Here is a 20667-nt window from a genome sequence, read left to right as displayed (position 1 = left end):
TATGGCTCATTAAAGATCTCTCTCTCTCAGCAGGAAGGAAACTGACTCCCCTCAGATCCTGTTCATGTGTGTTGGTCCTTAATACTGATGCTGACACCAATGCACATCTTGTCTGCATTAGCATTAACCTAAATAAAGGTCACTTTAATGACCATCAGATGCTGAGTTGTGGCACTAGTTTTTAATCAAGTGAAATGTCAGTGTTTCAGTGTATAAAGGGTCAGCCTGCAGCTATTTATGTGTGGTTTGACTTAAACTGCTTGTAATTCTTTTTACAGCCACTCTAATTAGACAAAAACTATTTGTTAGCTACGGGAAGAGAATAATAATAAACTACACAGTAATTATTCACCAGGTTAAATGACTGCTAGGTAATTATCATACTGTGGGATTAACACTTGGTAATTTACTCAGTAACAACTTAACCCATTCAGATCCTCCAACCTTTCCAATGGACATACTCTAACTTTTCTAGGCTGTGTAGTTCTATGATTAATGTCATCCGACTTCACCCAAATGCACAAACTTACTTGACTGGATATCTATAAACCAATCACAGTGTTCCACATAATGTTAAATGGACTGCAGTGGAGCCACGCACCCTTTTTCAGCAAGCATGGCCGATTCTAAGGGAAAGAGGAAGTGAAAGGCACATTTTAATCTAATAATCAAATTGTTAAAGTACATAATTTGGATTTGTGTCAAAAGTAAATATGAGTTGTTGTTTTACTTATAAATGTCAAAATATCATGAAAGTTGTATAGCTTTTACTCAATAGTTTACATTGTAACGATCAGGGATCTGAATGTTTGTTAAAATATTACAATACATACACAATGTGTTTAAAGCATCACTTTATACATTGATATGAGTTAACCATAAATAAGTTTAGTTTCCTTAAGTCCAAGTCATTTATATTATATGTATATTGTACAATATATCTTTGGATTATTATCTCTGGAGCCACATCTTTGTATACTATTGGATAGATTATTTTAAAACATTGCATCATGTTTATTGCTGTAGCTGTAACAGGCTGTAAATGTAGAGGAGTGAGATGTGCAATACTTTTGTTTCTGGAATGTCTCATTATCAGGAAATGGATGCACTCCAGTAAAGTTAAAGAAACTCACAAGTACTCAAGTAAATATACTTTCCATCACTGCTGTCTCTCTTACAATGTAACCCACAAAGACACAGAGACACCAAACAAACACTGTGACCTTCTGTGTCCAACAGTATAAGAGGTGAATATTTATATACTCTGCATCATCGCTGGTAATGTTATCTCTGGCCCGGTCGGTGACAGATGGCAAATGTGTCAGTCTTTCATGATGCAACATGAGTGCCCTGTGAAGACTAGATTCATAGATCTGCCCTACAGCCCTTTTTAACAGACAGTGAGGTTGATGTGAGGTCAGAAAAATATGTTGATGCTCCTGCTATTAAAAGCAGACAATCTCTGGCTTTTAGCATCACACAGATGATGCATCATTGTGGACAGAGTTGAGGCAGAGAGCTGGTGATCCACTATAATGCTGCCACTTTGCCACATTTTATAACAGCTCAGCTCCATCACTCAGATGTGTCCCTGTTGCACTATACACCACATCCTCAGCCAGCAGTTACACATCACAATGCAAACTCCTTTGACAAACATGTCAGTGTTTTAAGGATATTTTTCTTGTGAAGGTTGCTGAGCTCAGCAGTGCTGTTGTCACGTTGGAACAGCTGGAAAGTTTGTGTAATCTGTGCAGTAAACTCTTCCAGATGTTGAATGTGCAGTTATATGTACATTATTCATATGACGTATAAAAATCCAATGCAGACTATATGGCCTTAAACCAGACACTATTTTAACTTGAAACTATGAAAGTGAAACATTAAAATTGTGTCATAAAGCATTTTGCATTTTACATCAATGTTCAAGCTTTAATTACATTCATAAACAAAATGTATCAGATTTACAATCTTAAAACCAAGTCTCTAAGTCAGCATCCAGTCCCAAATGTCTGAAACAAAATACTCTATGTGGGATTTATTCTGACAAGTCTATTGTTGTTTTTTTATTCTCCACAGGGAGCCATTTTCTTACCTGGAAACAAAGTCACAGAGCATCCAACCAACGGTGATGAAGCGGGAAAATTTCTTTTTGAGATCATTCCAGGTAGGAAAAGCAATTTAATGTGTTGTTATCTTTACTAGATACATGATAACATAATAGTAACATTAGCTTTGCAGCAGCAGGAACAAAAACATGAGGTTTCGATCACTCTTGTCTGCAGCAAAGTTGAACACTGTTAGAGTCATCCAGGGAACAATTTTGCCATTAACTGATTCAATATATGTCGCTGTCTGTGGAAGTTACTGTGTTTGTGTTGCCTGCAGTTTGCTGGGATCACATGTGTGAAGAAATATGTGATCAGCAGTTCTTCCACAGCCTGTTTGACATTAAATTATGGACTTTATGTGCATCTGATGATGGGTTTAAATTGTTTACAGATTATCAAAAAGATATAATTGAAAACATACCATATTTTAAAAATGTTTGTGTGAGACATTTTTCTTTAGTGACAAAATTCAAAACAGAGTGACAGAGTATGTGGGGGGTGAGATGCATCATTAAGACTGTGAGACAGCATTCTCGTACATGGGATATGTATCAGATTGTTGATGCCAGAAGATGCCCAGGAGGCACGATACAAAATAGACACACAGAAGAGAAAATGTGACACTGTAAATGAATTTTGTTGCATAAAGAAGAGGAAGGGAAGTCATCTGTTGTGAAATTGGTATTACTGTGTAATCTCAAAACACTCTTTCTCTCTTACTTTCCAGCTCTAGCACTCTCTCTTTATATTTTTATTTCACTAAGAACAACCTTTTGTTTCAGCTGTAATTAAATCCAATGAAAAGACACATTTACTGATGATGATGTCTGAGTGTAAGAGTTGTCACAAACTGACTCTATGGCTGGGGAAGACGTGGGAGGAAGAAAAGAGAGAGAGAGGTTAACAAAGAAGCCACCTAAATAGGCTGAGGTCTACAGTACACAGGTGCAGGTACTTTCCTGATGTACTCTCCAATTCCGCCTACCAGCTCCTGAGCCAGGAAGCCAAAGCAACCTCCCAAGTGAAATGCATTCACTGCAAACATGTAAACTAAAACATAAACACAAAGATGACATAAACACCAAAAAAGACATAAACACCAAGATGAACATATGTATATGCAGAATGCAATAGCGGCTATTTTTCCAGGACAAGAATGTGAGAGTTTATGGAATAGATATTTAAACCACACACACACACACACACACACACACACACACACACACACACACACACACACACACACACACACACACACACACACACACACACACACACACACACACACACACACAAACTGAGGGAAATAGTGACAGCTGTAAAATGCAGTAGCAAAGTGCATCACCAGCAACAGTTGATCCACCAAAAACCCTGTAGAAAACACCGGATGAGCGTAGTAACTACTCATACTTTATTTGCCTAGATTTTTCCCCAGTGTGTGTCCAAACACAATTTCCCGCAGAGGAAACCAAAAAGAAAAAAACAGTGTAAGGACATTTTCTCACATGAATCGTGTCTCCCTTTGGACATATATAAACCAGGCAGATAGTGGTGAAATGTCATTCTTACTTTTGTCAGTAAACAGTTAGTTAAAGGTTGCCCAAACTGAACAAAAATTAAACATGGCATTTAGGCAGACAACTACTGACAGATGGACAGTCCAGGTGTGTCATGGGTTTGTTTAAAAGACTCTTGATGGTGTTTTTAGATGTTGACAACCTCATTGGTTATGTAATAGCTTCCACATCAGATGAGGATTAACAGTTCCCTGCTGAGATAATGGCATGGACTTTTAGTTGCCACTTGTCAGTACAGCATTCATACTGAAATAAAGTCAACTTGTCAACTTGTGATTAATAGTTCTCATGGTTGGAAATTATTTTTTTTAGGCATAATGCCATAGTAAAAACATTTTGATGTATCAGCACATGTGTAGCAGAGCAAAACCTGTTTTCCTGAGTGCTTTTGACACCACGTGATCATCTCTCAGTGAGATGGCAGGTGTGGAAGCCTTGCTTAATGACATTTGAATTTTAAATACATTGACTGCTGTGAGTTTTCAAACATCCTGGTCATGGGATAGGCACTTTAACACAAGAAGATGACTGTCATATTGATCTAAAAGCTGTTCGGTTAATCAGTTAGGCTATAATTTACACACACACACATTTGTCTGTTAGTAGTATTTGTCTGGTAAAGGGCACATGCTATGCTTTTCTGGCTTTCTGTTATTTTTATATTGTAATTATGTTAGATATTGATGTTTAACACGGTCAAAGCTCCAAGTATAAGATAAATGAATTTACAGTTTACAGTGTTTTGAGCTGTAAATAATGCAGAAGTATTTCAGTGGATCCCCAGAATATAAATATACATCTGGAAATGTGCATTCTACTGAAAACGTGTTGATGGAAGGAACAGAGGGGAAGTTTAAAAAAGAAAAGTCAATATTTTCACTTCTCTGTTTTTGTTTTCTTGCAAACACCACAATAGAAACAACTGAGGTGTCTTTTTTTAAGAATTACAAGTTCATGCAACTGACTGAACCAGAGCTGATTTCAAATCTGTAAGGGAAATGAAACTGTGCATGGAACGTAGTAATGCCACACCCAGCACTATTCAGAGAAATGCATGACTGGAATTAGCTCAGATAACAATAAAGATAAAGATGAAACATTTTAAATTCCTTAAGGCACTGCTGTATAGATAGTATATATCTGATCTATGCCCAGTTGCAAGGCAGCACCCCATGCCGTTTGTATTTCCAAACTTTCAGTACATTTTATAAATTAATCACATGCCTCACTGACTCATTGTGCCTACACTCAGTCTCAGTTCCCTGTTTCCAGGTAGAAAACTGTTTTTTTCTATTTTTTGTGGTCCTGAGTGATGACAGGAGCAGTTTCAATTACTGTGCTGCCTTTTAGTAGGCTACTGCAATAATGGAACAGGGAAAATGTTGTATACAACAGTTTTTGCTATCAACCCTACTAGTACAGTGGTTACAAAAGTGTCACTTTGGTGTATTATTATAATTCTGGGAACACTGATTGTACAGTACAGTAGCATCTGTACTCATGCTGATAAACGTCCAATTATTCTGATAGATTAGTATATGAGAGGCAAGATAAACTAGTAAATAATCAGGACAATTCTTGTTTCCTAAAATCCTTCATTGTGTGCTGAAGTTCAAATCTCTGGGGCTAAAGATAATTAATGATTTCACCCTCATATCTCTGTTTCCCTCATATCAGGCATTCAAGCATCACATTAAAAATGTTTCAAAAGGAATTTATTTGTTTTAAATAGTCAAAATGTAACTCTGCAAGAAAGCAAAAAAGCATATTTTCCAAATGATAACTATTTGATTAAGTATCGTTTTTAATATTATTGTGTCATTCCAGTTCTTTCATCCATTCCACATTCTCTGTTGTAAACTCTCCTCATCCAATTATCAAAGGCTGGGTTTGTTATGGCCGTGTCTAAGATGCTGTGAAATTACTCACACAGACCAAAACATGTGGATTAAAATGTGACTAACCCCATGTTCACAATGAGGGCCTTGTGGATTTTTTAATACACATTTAGGGCTCAACAGACTCTATGAGAGTTTCAGCATTCTTCAAAGTGCGACTAATACTAGTAAACGGTTTTCTTCATTCTGCATCTACCCATATGTCCTCATAATGCGTGGAAAACAAGAACACGGCTTGTTATGAGGCAGCATATAAAGAAGTCTAAGAGAAGCAGAGAGAGAAAATGAAAGGAAAACCCAAACACATATATTCCACTGGTCTAAATGTGGCCCCGCAGTTTGAACACAACACATAGATGGTCCCTGGCAGACAGACAGACGGGAAATGGTGGGGAGGGTGCGGGGGGTTGAGAAGTGCAAGGGAAATAGGGTGGAAGTCAGAGTTGTACAGAGATGTCCGTTGTCTTGTAAGAGCAGTGATGAGGTTTGAACACGAGTCGGGTATCTGGTGGCTGCCAAGGGGCTTGTACAGCAGCATTAGGACATCTGTGCAGGGAGAGAGACTCTTCTGTATTGTGTGTATTTTTAGTGGGTTTTTTTTTTTTTTGGAAAGCCTTCATTATTTTGTATCTTGAAGAAGCTGAAAAAGTTTCAGAACAGCTCAGAAACATTTCCTTTTATTCACCTGAGCTCTCTCACTTCTTCTGTTGTCATCTTTTTTTGTCTTTGTCTCTTTTACTGTTCACATCCACATCTGGATCATGAACCTGCGAGAGATGGGGGCTTTTGAAGCAGATCTGCCACATGGCCAACAATATTTAGACTAGAATCATGGTTATGTCTTTATTTTTAACTGCCAGTCAGGTGCAGACACACTGGGGCTTTTGTTTTGCTCGCCAAAACCAAGAGTTGAAGCACCAGTGACGTTCTCCTCAATCACACTGACATGTTACAACCTGTGCAAGCTCACATGGGCTTGCACGAGCGAGGAGGAGAAACAACAAAATTATACGAATACAGCTGTCAAAATGCGTGTCTCTGACTACAAAATGCATTTGCTATTATACTTCAATATTATGACCTGAAATGTTTTTTTGTAGCCATATTTGGACGCACCTGCAAAGTATTCTAAATTCTGGTATTTCCCATGGGAACAAAACAGAAAAAAGGATCCTCTTGCTTCTGTATATCTGGTAAAAATATCAGAACATCCTGTCGCTCAGGTTCAACGTGCCGTTTTATCTGATGTTGTTGAATCCTCCCAAGAATGTCAGGTATGATCTGTATACATCTGTGTGGTGTAACATAGCTCTGAGTGGTGGGGATCTGGATTTTGAAACTGCAATGAAGAGAGTGAGCAGACAGAGTAGGCTGCCTATCTTCACCATAATCTGACTTTAGAAAAATGGCACAGACTCTTCATTTATTTACCTCCCAAAGTTGCATAACCACCTGTTGGTAAATGTCACTCCACATGGTCCAACTGATTAATCATCCCATTCCTATAAAACAAGAATCAACACAGGAAACATTCCCGCTGTGTTTTTGATGGAGAAACAGTGCGCTCCTTTCCCCTCAAGCTCTAATAAACACAAGACTCTGGCTCCAACATGAGTTCACTATGTAACTCTCTCGTTGCCCCAGGCTCAGTCTTTTGCTCCGTTTCTCTCAGTCTCTCTTGGTAGCCCAGCTAGAGTAGCTGGTCAGGCCACAGCAGGGTGCCGCTCCTGAATTATGGGAATATTTACGACCTCATCCCCCAGAGGCTACCACCCTTCATTCATGATAGGTGCTTGGGATCATGTTGCCATGAGCCTCAAGCATAAATACTGTTTACAGGCCAAAGCATGGCTCTATAAACATACTTGAAGAGCTTCCTCTCTACCAGTATTAAAGATTGTGTTTGTCTCCAGCTTATTGGATAGTAGTAAAGTATTTTCCTCATTTTAAGTGTGAGTTGACATTGTGCTGTTGTGAAGTTAGGGTATGGGAAAGCCTCAGAGCTCCTGTTTAAATAAAGCTTATGGTGCCCTCATGTGGTTTTCTCAATCATTACAGTGCTGGGAAAAATCCTGAGATCTAAAGAAAAAGTCTGTTTGTGTTAATCTTCTTTTGTGTGTTGCAAAGCTGAAGTTCAAAAGGAAACTTAGGTGAATAAGAAAAATCCTTGAGGGGTTTTATTTTTTCACACTGGATTTATGAGTTTTAAAAAAAAGCAACCTGTAATATGGCTGAATTATTATATCCACAAAGTAGCATTATTTAACTGCTTGTATTATACAAAAAAAAAAGAAAAGCTAGTTAAGTGGACCTTGAGTTAAGATTATTTTATCGCATTTACTTACATTTTTAGAAAAGCTTCAAACCTTTGGTTTATTGCATTTCTTCACAGCCTGGTCTTATTATTACATTACACAAATTATCACAAATATCCTAATTTATAACATATAATGAGTTTTATATGTCAATGTGATTTCTTTTTTATGATTTAGTGCTCTTGTGATTAATGCTCCATCACGTTCCTGTGACTGTGACATGTGGGCCTGATGGAGTAGACATACAGTAGGTTGCCACCTCGGTGACCCCTGCAATGACTTATGAAAGTCATTTGTCACTAAGACGCAGGTCTAATTTACACCATGTGACTTGTGTGATTGAGTAGTGATAATGAGCCGACAGGGAAAGCCGAATAAGAGTAAATCAGACTTAGACAGCAGAGAAGGGATGTCTGAAAATTGAATACAATTTACTGTATGAATGTACTTTTCTTGCCCACATCCATAGTCAGACTTCTTATTAAACAGTAATGACAATCTAATACTAGAGATCACTATTGGAGGGTGAAGACAGACGTGCAATTTTAAGACCACAGACGACTCCAGTGTTCATGCCAGAGGTTACTCATACGCTGGCAAACCTGGTATGTAGATTATAAGCACCTAAAGCTGATGATGGAATGATGGATGGATGAATTGAAAAAAAAATTAAAGGAGCTTTGTGGGGACGGTTTAATAACCAAAACAATTATTCCATTTGTTCATGCTTGTAATAAAATATGGCAAGCTCAGAATATTACCTTAGGCATCAGTGTTTACGGTTAAGGAAGCCCCAAATTGAGTATTTCAGAATGCATATTAATCTGTGGTGCTGACATTTTAGTGTCAGGATGTGTGGAGGTGGTCAGTCATGGATAAATTCTAGTGCTGGCATTAGCTTTGTGTGTGTGTGTGTGTGTGTGTGTGTGTGTGTGTGTGTGTGTGTGTGTGTGTGTGTGTGTGTGTGTGTGTGTGTGTGTGTGTGTGTGTGTGTGTGTGTGTGTGTGTGTGTGTGTGTCTGTCTCTCTGTCTGTCATAGGCTACTTTCAGCGACACATTTCCAACTTAAGACGAGTTAATTAGGGACGGCTTGTCCAGTTGGGTACAAAAGCTGTGTCCCCATTGGTAAAGCATTGATTGTTAGGTCAGTGGTTATGGTTAGGGTTAGCGTGAGTATCCAGGAAAATAATGTAAGTCTATGTAATTTCCCCAAAAGTGACCTAGGACAACGTGTGTGTGTGACTACTGGTGCAGCTTTAAATATATTGTACTCAAGTTCATTTAAATTGTATCATCTCATGTTTATACATTTATCTGTAAGTCTACTGTGTACAATGTCTTATGGATAATTTAATTTTAATCCCAGAACTATCCTCAAGCTTCATCTGTAGTTTTGTTTTAAGCAGAGGTCCAATGAAAATAAAGTTTCCAAATCTTTGACTTTCCATATATAGATCTGTTTCATTCACAATGTAGAAGGGAAGAAAAGCACAAATGTTTTGGTTAATGCTTCCTTTAGTGTGCAGGCTAAATGATAGTCACAGTCCACAGTCTTTTTTAAACATGTAGGCATGATTTGATGAAAACAGTTATTTAAATTACTTATGTTTACAATACTAATTTATGTTGTTTAGTAATCTTTGCAATATTGGGTGAGTTATCGCTGAAGGAAGAATATTATTTGGACTATTATTTCATACAATTGTTTCATCATGATTTTACGAATATATGTATACATGTAAGACTTATGTTGCTTATTGGTGTGAAGGCTGTGAGGCCCAAGAGAGAGAAGTTGGGTATATTGTCCGTGCTGTGTAAAAGGAGCTGATTCCTAGATCAACTGAAGCCTGTACATTACCCAGAGGCCAGAGTGACTGCAGAATGTGACCCACCTTGCACTGAAGGGTTACAATAGTTTCTGTAGACTAGATTTCAAAGGAAAATGAGTGTTAGTCTATCTAAAAGAACAGCATCATGTATCAAAAGGAGAAAAAAAACATAAAAGGTAAAAAGAAAATAAATGGATGAAAAAAATATTGTTTAAAAATACATTTAAAAAGTACTATTTCACAGCAGCCCCAGCTATTGAAAACCATTTAGCCCATATAGAAAAAGAGAGAGAGAGAGAGAGAGAGCCCCACCCAGCCTTATTAAATTAAAAAGCCCCTGAAGATAAAATGTACTTTTCCACCCAACATACGCACTAGAGCTCCTTCTACTACACCCACTTATCTTTCATGGCTAGAATATATTAATCCGTCCACAAGTTTGATCAAACACAGGACCTAAACAAGCAGCTCTCTGTGTTCTCAAACTCCCATGTTTTGATATATTGATTTAATTAGCAGCTCGATGTATAGTGCCCACAAAGCTTCTAGTGCATCATAAATCCTTGATTAATATGAGCAACAGTATCGAGGCATGCATTAAGAGAGAAAGCGGAGAAATTGATTTCATGGATATTGCTGTGGTGATAAATGAAGAGAAGCGTGAGTGACAAGATTCTGTTTTGCATATTAAACTGTCGACTATCTTCATTTGAACGCCTGTGGGATGTGTCCTTTTTCTCTCCAGAATTTGCTTTGTGATGTGACATTTTCAAAAAGGTCAAAAACTGAACTTCTCCCTCTCATTCCTCTCTGCCTTCCCCAGAGTATGTTTCTATAAGCATTAGTGTGTGCGTGCGTGTGTGTGTTTGACATGTTTATGCACATCCATGTTTTCTCAGTGCGCGTATGAAGTCAATAACCTGCTGTCTGTGACACAGCGGCATATGGTCTCCTGGAGGAGTTGTGGCCCTCACAATCTGCTGCTGTTGACATTTCTCAAATGGGGCTTCTGAGATTCACTTCCCTTGTTGTTGTTCTCTTGATATGGGAATTTATGATCTCTATTGCATGGCATCACAAAGAGGAAGGGGCCATCTCAGACACACACATAGAGTGGATATCCACCACCGCTGTCCTGACAGCATGAAGTAAGAAAATAGTATCTAAAAACGACTGACATCAGTACAGAGTCTATAAATTTATGTTTGCATATAATTGATTGTACTTTTAGTGAAAACAGTGACAATTTCTTCTCTCCCCCGATGTATCATGTTTCATATTGAATTAGGTGATGGTATCTATTTTCCTCAATATTCTAAATCTGCAATCCAATAACTAGAAAATGTCCTCCTCTATGCAGCATCCATCATCAAACAGTGTTTTTCAGAGCCACCCACCGGCTTCATTAGTGACATTTTCCCCCAGGGAGGATCTCAGTGGGAGGATGTTTGTGTTTGAGATGGTGACAGTTCATTTGGAGCCCTGTGCTGAAGCGGTGCCTCTGAATTTATGAAGAATCAAAGACTGAATTTATTATGTTGACATAACAGTAAACGTGTCTTTTTTCCTTAGACGTATTTAAAGAAATAATTGCATTTCTCTCAACCTTATTTCTGTGTTTCAGTCATTATTCCCATAAACTGTGAAAACATTTGACTCACAAAGTTCATTCCTAAGATCTGGATCCCATGACACAGCTTTAAAATATTATGGCAAGCAACAAAAATGGTCAACAGCCCAGTAAGAAATCCACACTTATCCCATATTATTTAAACCATATTACTTAATTTGGAAAGTAAGACAGAGCAGAATGCCAAAATGTTCGTCACCATCTTTCCTGTTCAGTACCTCTGTCATGGAAACAGCTAATTGGAGGTTAGTAACTCAAAGCCCTGCTGCCAGGAGTGCTGTCAGTTTAAAATAGTAGGCCTTCTGGACCCGGTTGGTCCTGCTTACTGTGAAAGTTATTTGCAGGCCAAAAAGGCTGCTGTTCAGTTGCCAAAGCAGAAGCTTGGGTTGGGGGCAGATAATAGAGGCAATGGAGGAGGATTTTTAGATGTTGCTTATCGAGTTCTGGAAAACCATTCAGTGTCCCAGAAGGAGAAGGCGTGTTATTGCTCAGTGTGTCTTTGCAGATTTAGAAAAATGCAGACAGTGTATGGGGAGATAGTTGGAAAGTGTAAGTATGAGAAACAGCAGACACATCCTTTATCTTAGAAAAAGCAACAGCATTTGTGTGAACACATTTCCTTTGCAGCGGTTGCCAGGATGGTTAGAAAACCCATTAATGTCAAGGCAGAGGGAAATGATGAAATCTGTCAGGGTAACATTTAGGTGCAGTGATTGAAAAGACACGTTAATTTCACATGGAATTTAGGAGCGTCTCCATTGTATTGGCAGATGGTGGAAACAGAGCATTTTGGAGGTTGAAGAGTGCACTCCATCAGACAACTCAAACTCCCTTCCTCTGAGATCTTGTGACAAGGTGCTGGAAACGAAACTACCTGACTGTCAAATGGATTTAAAAGTGCAGACTTCTGCTGGTTCTCAAAGCAGAATCATCATATTTTTTACTCTCTCACAGATCATTGATCGAATGGCTTTGTAGATTAGTAAAAGGTCACTGACTAGGTTTCCCAAGGTATCTTGCAGGAGGTGCTGTGGGAGTGTGGACTGCCAGAGCTGCAGAGTGTTCACATCACATGCCTATAATGGTCAGGTTTGTTGAAGGGTTCATTGGACTCTCTGTCAAGAATGGCTCCCTTCTGTGTGGGATTTTCACAGTTTTCATTGTGAGTGTTTAGTTGATTGAATCTACAGTTTATAGAAGATGTTGTCCATTCACTGCTGTCAGATGATTATTCTTCAGTGTACAATAAAACCACATGAAGCAGTGGTGGTTAAGAAAAAAAGCTGAGAGAAGAAAAGTTGTCCCTAAGGTAAGCAGCTTTCAACATTTTAGGCAATAGTTTACACCTGTTTGGTTGATTGCTTAATCGTGAAGCTACAGCCAGGAAATGGTTAGCTTAGCTTAGCAAAAAGACTAGAAATGGGGAAGCAGTTGCGGTTTTACGGGAGGTTATGTGACAAACAATTTTTTGGTCACATCCTGGAGTCTCAACTGGTTGCGTGGCAACCTTAAGGTGATGACAACCCTCCAGGAAATCACTGTTCCCAGCCAGGAAATACTTAACTTCCCTGTAAAAAACAGGTAATTTCTGCAGCTTTTTGTGCAGATAAACAAAAACAACAACATATACCATGGTAATTAGTGAGCTTGAGAGGTTTTTAGGGTTGATTGTGTTACCTTTGGACAGAGCCTGGCAAGCTGTTTCCCCCCTCTTCCAGTCTTCATGCTAAGCTAAGCTAGCCATCTCCTGACTGCAGCTTAAAATTTAACATCAAAATATGTAAGTGGTATAGATCTTCTCTAGCTCTCTACAAGAAAACCAGAAAGTGTGTCCAAACTTTTGACTGGTGTCGTATGTTTTCCCTCAGTTTGGCACATGCATGTAAACATTTTTATTCAACTAAAAGAGAGATCTGAATAATATCATGAAAGAGAAGAAGAAACGATACTCAGTGAATGCATAGGATTTGACAGTTTGACAGTCAGGAATTTGTTTTGTGAGTGGGACGTTACAACTTTGCAACAGCACATGAACATGATTGACGACTTTGTAGGCTTTATACGTCAGTATCTTCAACAACAGTCTGATCTGGTTACAGTTAAGTTTCTCTGTAATAACACAACGTGCAGTTTGTGTGTTTTCGTGACAGGACCAAAGCCCGTCGGAACCTACATAATAACTTAAACTGCACTGTTGATGATGAAGTCCATTTTTCATGAAACCATGATTGATCAACAACTAAATTAGAAAAGGCAGCTTCAATAACAACACAAGTGGATAACGTGTAGGATGAATGGACTTGCAATGTCGCCTTCCACACTTCTTATATTGTATAGGAGAGGTTTTCTACTTAATGGCGCATCCTCCATTAGCTCCCAACAAAGCTGTCATATAAAAAAAAGATGATAAACTAGCAACCTGTGGTGGCAAATGGTTTTTGTATCTGAGCTGTGAAGGACAATGAATGGTACATAAGATATTGAGAATGAAGTTGAACGAGCCACAACCTTGTAATGTTACACATGCATTTATTTGGACATCTCAACCAGCTTCTCTATGTTTGAAAATGATGAATTCCTGATTTCAAAAGGTACGTGACAAAAAGCAGGAGACTGGGGAATTCAGCATGTCCAAACAATAAGCTGCATGCCTTTTGCATGTGGTAGATGTTGTTGGAAATATCCCCTTCATTCTCATCTGCGCTCTAGTAAGAGAATTCCAGGCCTTCTTCTTCCGTTCTTGTGTGCGTGCGTCATTACTCCTTGTGCGTGTGAGAGTGAGACCCTCTGGAGGAAATGCACTGAGGCCTGCAAACAGTCCAGATCTCAGGCCGTTGAGAGGGACGGGACAGGAAGCTCGGATACTTACATAACAGCCTTATTGAGGGGATTGGTATTTGACATGTCACATACCAATCTCCTCCATCAGCCTCCCACTGTACTGTAACCCCTGTCCACAACCCCTGCCCCCGATATGTATCAGGTTGGCCAGGTCTCAGCGAGGAGGGCATATTTTGGGTCTGTGTTTCCCTGAAGTTGCTGCTACTATGTTTGTCTGATGGGGACACTTGACTTGAATGTTCAGACCAATGGTATGTAAACTGATTTCAGTCTGGATAAATATTTAGATGTCTCCCCACTACTTTTTTTCTTCTGTGAGTCAAACCCAACAGGTAGTGTCAGTCTTAAATTTAATCACCTTCGGATGCCAGGTTCAAAGGTGCGCAATGTGCCATTCAATGATGTGTGGTTCGCCTATAAGTCTGGGTGAGACTGAAAAACGATAATGAGGTTATTAAAGACCTTCATCCGAGTGGGAGAAACCTCGAGTGTCTCAGGGCTTCTTGGCCACCAGTAGCAGCCTTGCCGACCCTGCACGGCTGTATTTATAGAGCACAGTGGTCATTTGGCCAAGTGCCCACTCTTCGTTCACCAGATTTACAGGTCCCCACTTTGGGGAGGGCTGCTTGATTTACGATGCACACCCCCCTCCCTCCACCACCACCACTAGCTCCCACCCCACCCCTCTTACTTCCTTCAGATACAAGCAGACACACCATCTTGCCCTCGGCTCGCTGTCTCACTCGGTTTCATTCGGCCGCTCTCTCTCCTACACTTCTTTCGAAATATGCTTCCTCTGCTCTTTCAGCTCCTTTGAGAAGTACTGTACATGCAGAGGAAAGGCTTCCTGAGAGGCAGACAGAGTAGCCTTAGCCTGACCTTGCCTAAGTGCTGCTGATTGGTGTGTCATATTGACCTGCCTTTGACTTAAGAAAATGAAGTTTTGCTTACCAGTGACGGTTGTAGGCAAAGGAGTTATATGAGGTGGAGCAAAGGAAGGAGGGGGAGAATAGGAAGGACAGTAGTAAGTGGAGCAGTGGAGTTTGTCTTAGCAGAGAGAGAAGGAGATAAATCTATCTGTGGCACAGAACAAGAACAGATGAAGAAGTGGTACTGGGGGGCCGGCGGTCAGCAGCAACAGCGTGGCTTTTGCTCTCTGAACCTTCAGCAGAGAAGGGGGCACGTCTTCCTCTCTACCCCATGGATCTTAACTCCAACCCAGGTCGGTCTCTTTACATAACAGTAATGCATGCTAACAGGTTTGGACTGTTAAATTACAATACACTTGACATTATTAGACTTTGATAACACATGGAAGAAATGGGTGGAAAGATTTCTCAGACAGCTTTACTTGTCTTAAGACATCAAAGCTAATTCCAGCTACTTGAGTTGCACATTATGCTGTGTTCTCACTGTGAAAGTGTGCAAATGTTTTTTCCATATGCTGACTATTTGTCATGTCAGCAGATGAATGTTTAACAAGTTATAGTTCATAGCCTATATTTATTGCAGCTGTGATTTTAGATGAGGGGTTTATGCTGCTTCCTGATCTTCCGGTTGCTGTGGTGACATCGCCACAGCTTCATCAGCATTTGTCCACTGCACAGATATCTTCAAACATAAGGAATAATAACTCTGACAAAATTGTTAATTTCATACAGTAGCGTTGTATAGACAGAATTAGAATGATCATCAATTTCATGTTGATGTCATTCATTTTTATTTTCAATTCACTACATTTTCTGCGTACAGCCGTTCCATCAACATTCAAGATGAGCTGTTATCTAGTGCAACATACTGTATGACAACAAAAAAGTAAAAATATATTTCCAGTTGTATTATCAAAAATTATAAACAAATACTGAGTAGGTTCAGGGCTTTAACACTTTCCATATAGTGACCATAGAATGAATTGTTATAAAATCCACAATCTAAAAGTTTCTGCACGTCCAAAGAATAGAAAACATGATGGAACACCTAATGTTGTGCTTGTGAAATTATTTTTCCCTCACTGGTTTTGGGTTATGTGATTGCAAGGCTTATTTGCTGACACAGAAACCAAACAAGTGCCAACCAACAAATACTGAAGTTTCTCATTAGCAGAGTAAAAAAAGCATCTCCAGTCTCAGCATATGCTCTATTCATTGTGTTTCACAATAATTCACTGTGGGTATAACCATGACATATTCATTAAAAAATAACTGCAGACTTTTAGTTAAAGAAAAAAAGAGTAAATACAAAGTCCCTACTTCCACTAAGAACTTGTAAATATTAAACAATGCTGAATAACTTTGACTTATGCTGCACCACAAGCTTATAAACCATACATGTCATTTAAATGCCACCCAAGTGTGTTTGTACAAGATATGTAGCTTTAAAAAAGTCTTGCCCGAGGAAGAAAAATCATCCTTAGTTTAAAAAAAAAAGAACATTCTCTTAGTGGGGTCAAATTTCACTTTGCTTGGCTGCTTGAGGCAGATAACAGAACAGACTCCAGAATTCATAGTTCCCAGCCTGCTTGTAAATCCATCCTGGTGAAGACGTTCTCATGCAAAAATCAGAAGCAACAGATGGGAGAGGAAGCAGGCAGAAGAAATACTTTATGTAGAGTGTTGGGCAAGAAATGAGGTTCCAAAAGTTGTTACTGGAGGTGAGGTGGAAAGGGAAGAGAGTAAGAGAGGTGTTTGAGATATGGGATTTAAAAACGCATTCATTTTTTAATCTCATAACTCTATAAAAAATGAGCTCTGATAAAGATACATCACATCTATTTGCTCTGGTGTGAGCATTTATCTTTTAACATAAATACTGTCAAAGCTCAACTTTCCTCTACTGTTTAAGCAAAAAACTAGAACAAAATAAGAATTAGTAGAATAAACAGCAACTTTCTCTCTGAAAAGTTTGTTTTTGCTGGATGAAGTCAACACGTCTCTTCCGACCGCTGACCACCCAAGAAAACTGAGGGATGAGCCAATAAGTGGGAGTATCTACAGTAATATTAGCCAGCTGATTGTAGTCGCTCTAATCAAAAGGAAACTGTGAAAGATGTCAGTGAGCATGGCATTCGTGTCTCCATCAAAGCAGGTATGAGCACAAATTCAACACTTCATTGTACTGCACACTGCATACAAGCTCACCTCAAATGCTCCTTTTCATTTATCAATCACAGAACAGATTGCACAAAACAGACATTGTTCATGAAAGCTTTATTTTAGCTTTATAGCCCAGATTTGAACCTAGAGAATTGATTTGAATTGAGCAACTTCAGCAAAAGTCCAACTACGCCCACTCTAACACACAGAGAGCCAACCTCATCGTCAGCATTTCTCTGTCTCTCCACTTAGATCACCACCCATCTCTTTCTTTGACCCAGCTCGCCTGCACTGCAGCCCTCTCGGGCCGACAGTGCTTTGGCCAGCTTTGTCAGAGAAAACAACGAGGATGTGGAGCGGCAACTCAGACAGGACTGCTGCGATGGCCAAAATGAAAACACGCTTATCTGGCCGAAGCTGATGGACGCTGTCCACTGGCTGTCCAAATAATTGGGCAGCAAGTCAACAAGGGGTTTTATGGTGCATGCCTCGGAGTTTGGCTATTGTACAGATATGTGTGTGGGTGTACACATCAAAATTAACTGGCACACACAGACACATGCGTGAGTTTATTGCGTGTTGCACATCTGCTCTGGGACCAACAATGCATTGCTTACTTTTGCGATGCTCCGTGTTCCATCTCATCAGTCAATAAGTAGAAATATGAAGTGGTGGGAAAAGACTCATTCGGAGTGATGATTAACGAATGTCAGATTCACCCCTCTTTCTATCGCAATAATGTTCACATCTGACAGGTCCTTCAATCTCCTAAAGCAATCTGGCAAATGAAAACGCTGATTTATACTCCTATGACACATAACCAAAGTGAATTCATTTCACAATCAAACTGTGAAATTGATCATGCATCCTCCTTCATTGCTAGTTCTTATTGTGAGAAACAGAGTCCTTGTGTCTATCTATTAGTCGCAATAAACCAGAGGTCATGTTTCTAGAACCCTGTCTGAAAGGTTCAAAGGGCTTCCCAAAGGCCAGGCTGACTCAACCTACCAATTTTGGCTGTAGGGAGTGCAGGTGTGCATCTGCCCTGAAGCCCTCATCAGTGCTGAAAGGTGATATTAGAAGGTATTAGTGAGCAGAGCAACAGGTACTTTGTCAAGTCCACTCCTTGTTTCATTATCTGGTGTGGATGAAAGGAGGTTCACTCCCATCCCTAAGTACCAGGATATTCATCTACATCTGTTCCTTCCTTATTGGACATTTCATGTAAGCCGTCAATATGTAAACAGTAATATTTAAAGTATTTGAAAATATAAAGGCTGGTGACATGTTTTCCTGCAGAAAAAAAACATCCATACTTGTACATGTGTGTGTGTGTGTGTGTGTGTGTGTGTGTGTGTGTGTGTGTGTGTGTGTGTGTGTGTGTGTGTGTGTGTGTGTGTGTGTGTGTGTGTGTGTGTGTATGTGTGTACATGAATGCATAAGTTTTAGCAATGGCAATATCCTGTATCTTGTATTTGGGATCTCAGAATACACACTAAGTATGAGATCCTTGCATGCAGACCAAAAAGATTTACAGTCTCATGGCTGCGGGAGCATGATGCACTTGTCGAATTGGTGATCTATCATAGTGAGATATGTTTACGTAACCGTAAGGATGCCCACATGTTTCACACAGGCACACAGATATCCTGCACAACATAACATGTATATCATACCACACACACACACACACACACACACACACACACACACACACACACACACACACACACACACACACACACACACACACACACACAAACACACACAGAACAGTGATGAAAAGTCAAGTAAAGATTGTTTATTGCCATATGTTAAAACAAGTTTCCCTTTACTATGAAATTGTTCCTTTGCCTCCCACTCTGAATCCTGTTTCTCAAAGAAACATGAAATCTAAAAAAAAGGAAAATAAATAGATAATACATCAGGAGGGATAAAAGAAAATCAATACAATATCAGAAGAACACTTTATACATAGTGTAGTATTAGGCAACAAAGTATCTGTTAAAAATTCTATATACACAGTGGGTAAATGTCTTTTAGTGTGCAGTGTGGAGCGTACATGCAAATCTCTGCGTGTACGTGTGTATGTGCGTGTGTGTGGAGGAGGGGGGTGGAGGTGGGCAGAGTGAAGCTTTCTGTATGGTGAGGTAGGTGAAGATGGGTGCAGGGGCAGTGCATTGGATCTATTGATCAGTCTGATTGCCTGAGGATGGCCTGAGGTTAAAAGCTGCCCCTCACACTTCTGTACCTTCTGCCAGAGGGCATAAGTGTAAAAAACCTGTGTTGGGGGTGGGTGAAGTCTTTGATGATGCTACAGGCTCTTCTATGGCCTCTCCAGTGGTCGACGTCCTGCATAGATGGTAGGGCACCCTGACGATCATGGTGCTTGCGGTCCATGGTGACACTGTTCCCATACCACACAGTGATGCAGCTGGTCAAGATGCTCTCTATACAAATACAAAATATAATACAACCACTCATCCTGTCAAACACATTGGAGCCCATAGAGTGCATAACCGGTTGTTAAACACGTCTTTCTTCATATTAAACATAAATGATCTGACAATATATCGATGATACCAAGCTAAAAGTGCTTTCCAACTAGTCAGGTTGTCTTTAGAGAGCTCTCCTGTGAAAACACTCAAGTTTTTAAAATGTGGGTCTGTATGAACTGCACCTTTCCAGAAGCTTCCTCTAAAGTATCAGTCAGCTTGTATCACTGAAGCAATGTTTAAGCCTCCCAGCATTGCGTGCAAATGTTCAAGTGGTAACAGCTGCCAGCCCTCACCAAAACTCAGCACTACTAACATTTTAATGGGATGTTAATCTCCCAGTCAGTGGTCACTGAAGCTATCAGTGGTTTAAATGGCTCACTCATAAGGTTTTTGGTATTTTAACAAACCTCAAAGTGTTGTCATACATAGTTAAGAGATGTTTGGAATTACACTAGAATTAATCTCATGTTATACTGCGAGCCGCCACAGAAATAAATAGGTTCAACAGAACACTTGTGGTTCTTAATCAGGGTTGAGACCTCCCATAAATGTTGTTTGTGATTTATATTTACAATTGTATGTTTTGGCCTTAGTCACAAAACTAAGTCAAATATGAAATGATAATTCTGTTTTATTTTGTCTTTTTGTACCTATATATGCTAGCACATTTACTACAAATACAGTACCATGTATCCTTTACACGTTTTACAATCATTTTCCATAGTTTCCTTCCCTGAAGGCCAACGTTAATTTCCATTAAAAGTATACGAAATAGCACAATTTGGTAAATTCCTTCTAAATATATCTATGGACACAGCACAACTTTTTTTTTTTACCTCTGTATTAAATGATCATGTCAACTGATTCTCCAACACA

The 20667-nt window shown here is 39.4% G+C and overlaps 1 protein-coding gene across 1 annotated transcript in view; it reads left to right on the top strand.

Annotated features, from left to right (window-relative positions):
- The window catches only part of arhgap24 (Rho GTPase activating protein 24), a 67356-nt gene that overhangs the window by 24568 nt on the left and 22121 nt on the right, over nucleotides 1-20667 (top strand). The window contains exon 3 of the mRNA XM_062434897.1: nucleotides 2080-2167. Within this exon, the coding sequence (XP_062290881.1) occupies nucleotides 2080-2167 (88 nt within the window). The remainder of the gene's footprint in view (nucleotides 1-2079; nucleotides 2168-20667) is intronic.

The sequence above is a fragment of the Scomber scombrus genome, chromosome 15 (genome assembly GCF_963691925.1).
Source record: "Scomber scombrus chromosome 15, fScoSco1.1, whole genome shotgun sequence".
Lineage (NCBI taxonomy): Eukaryota > Metazoa > Chordata > Actinopteri > Scombriformes > Scombridae > Scomber > Scomber scombrus.
Note: the sequence above shows the minus strand (reverse complement) of the source record. Positions and strands in the feature narration are given on the sequence as shown.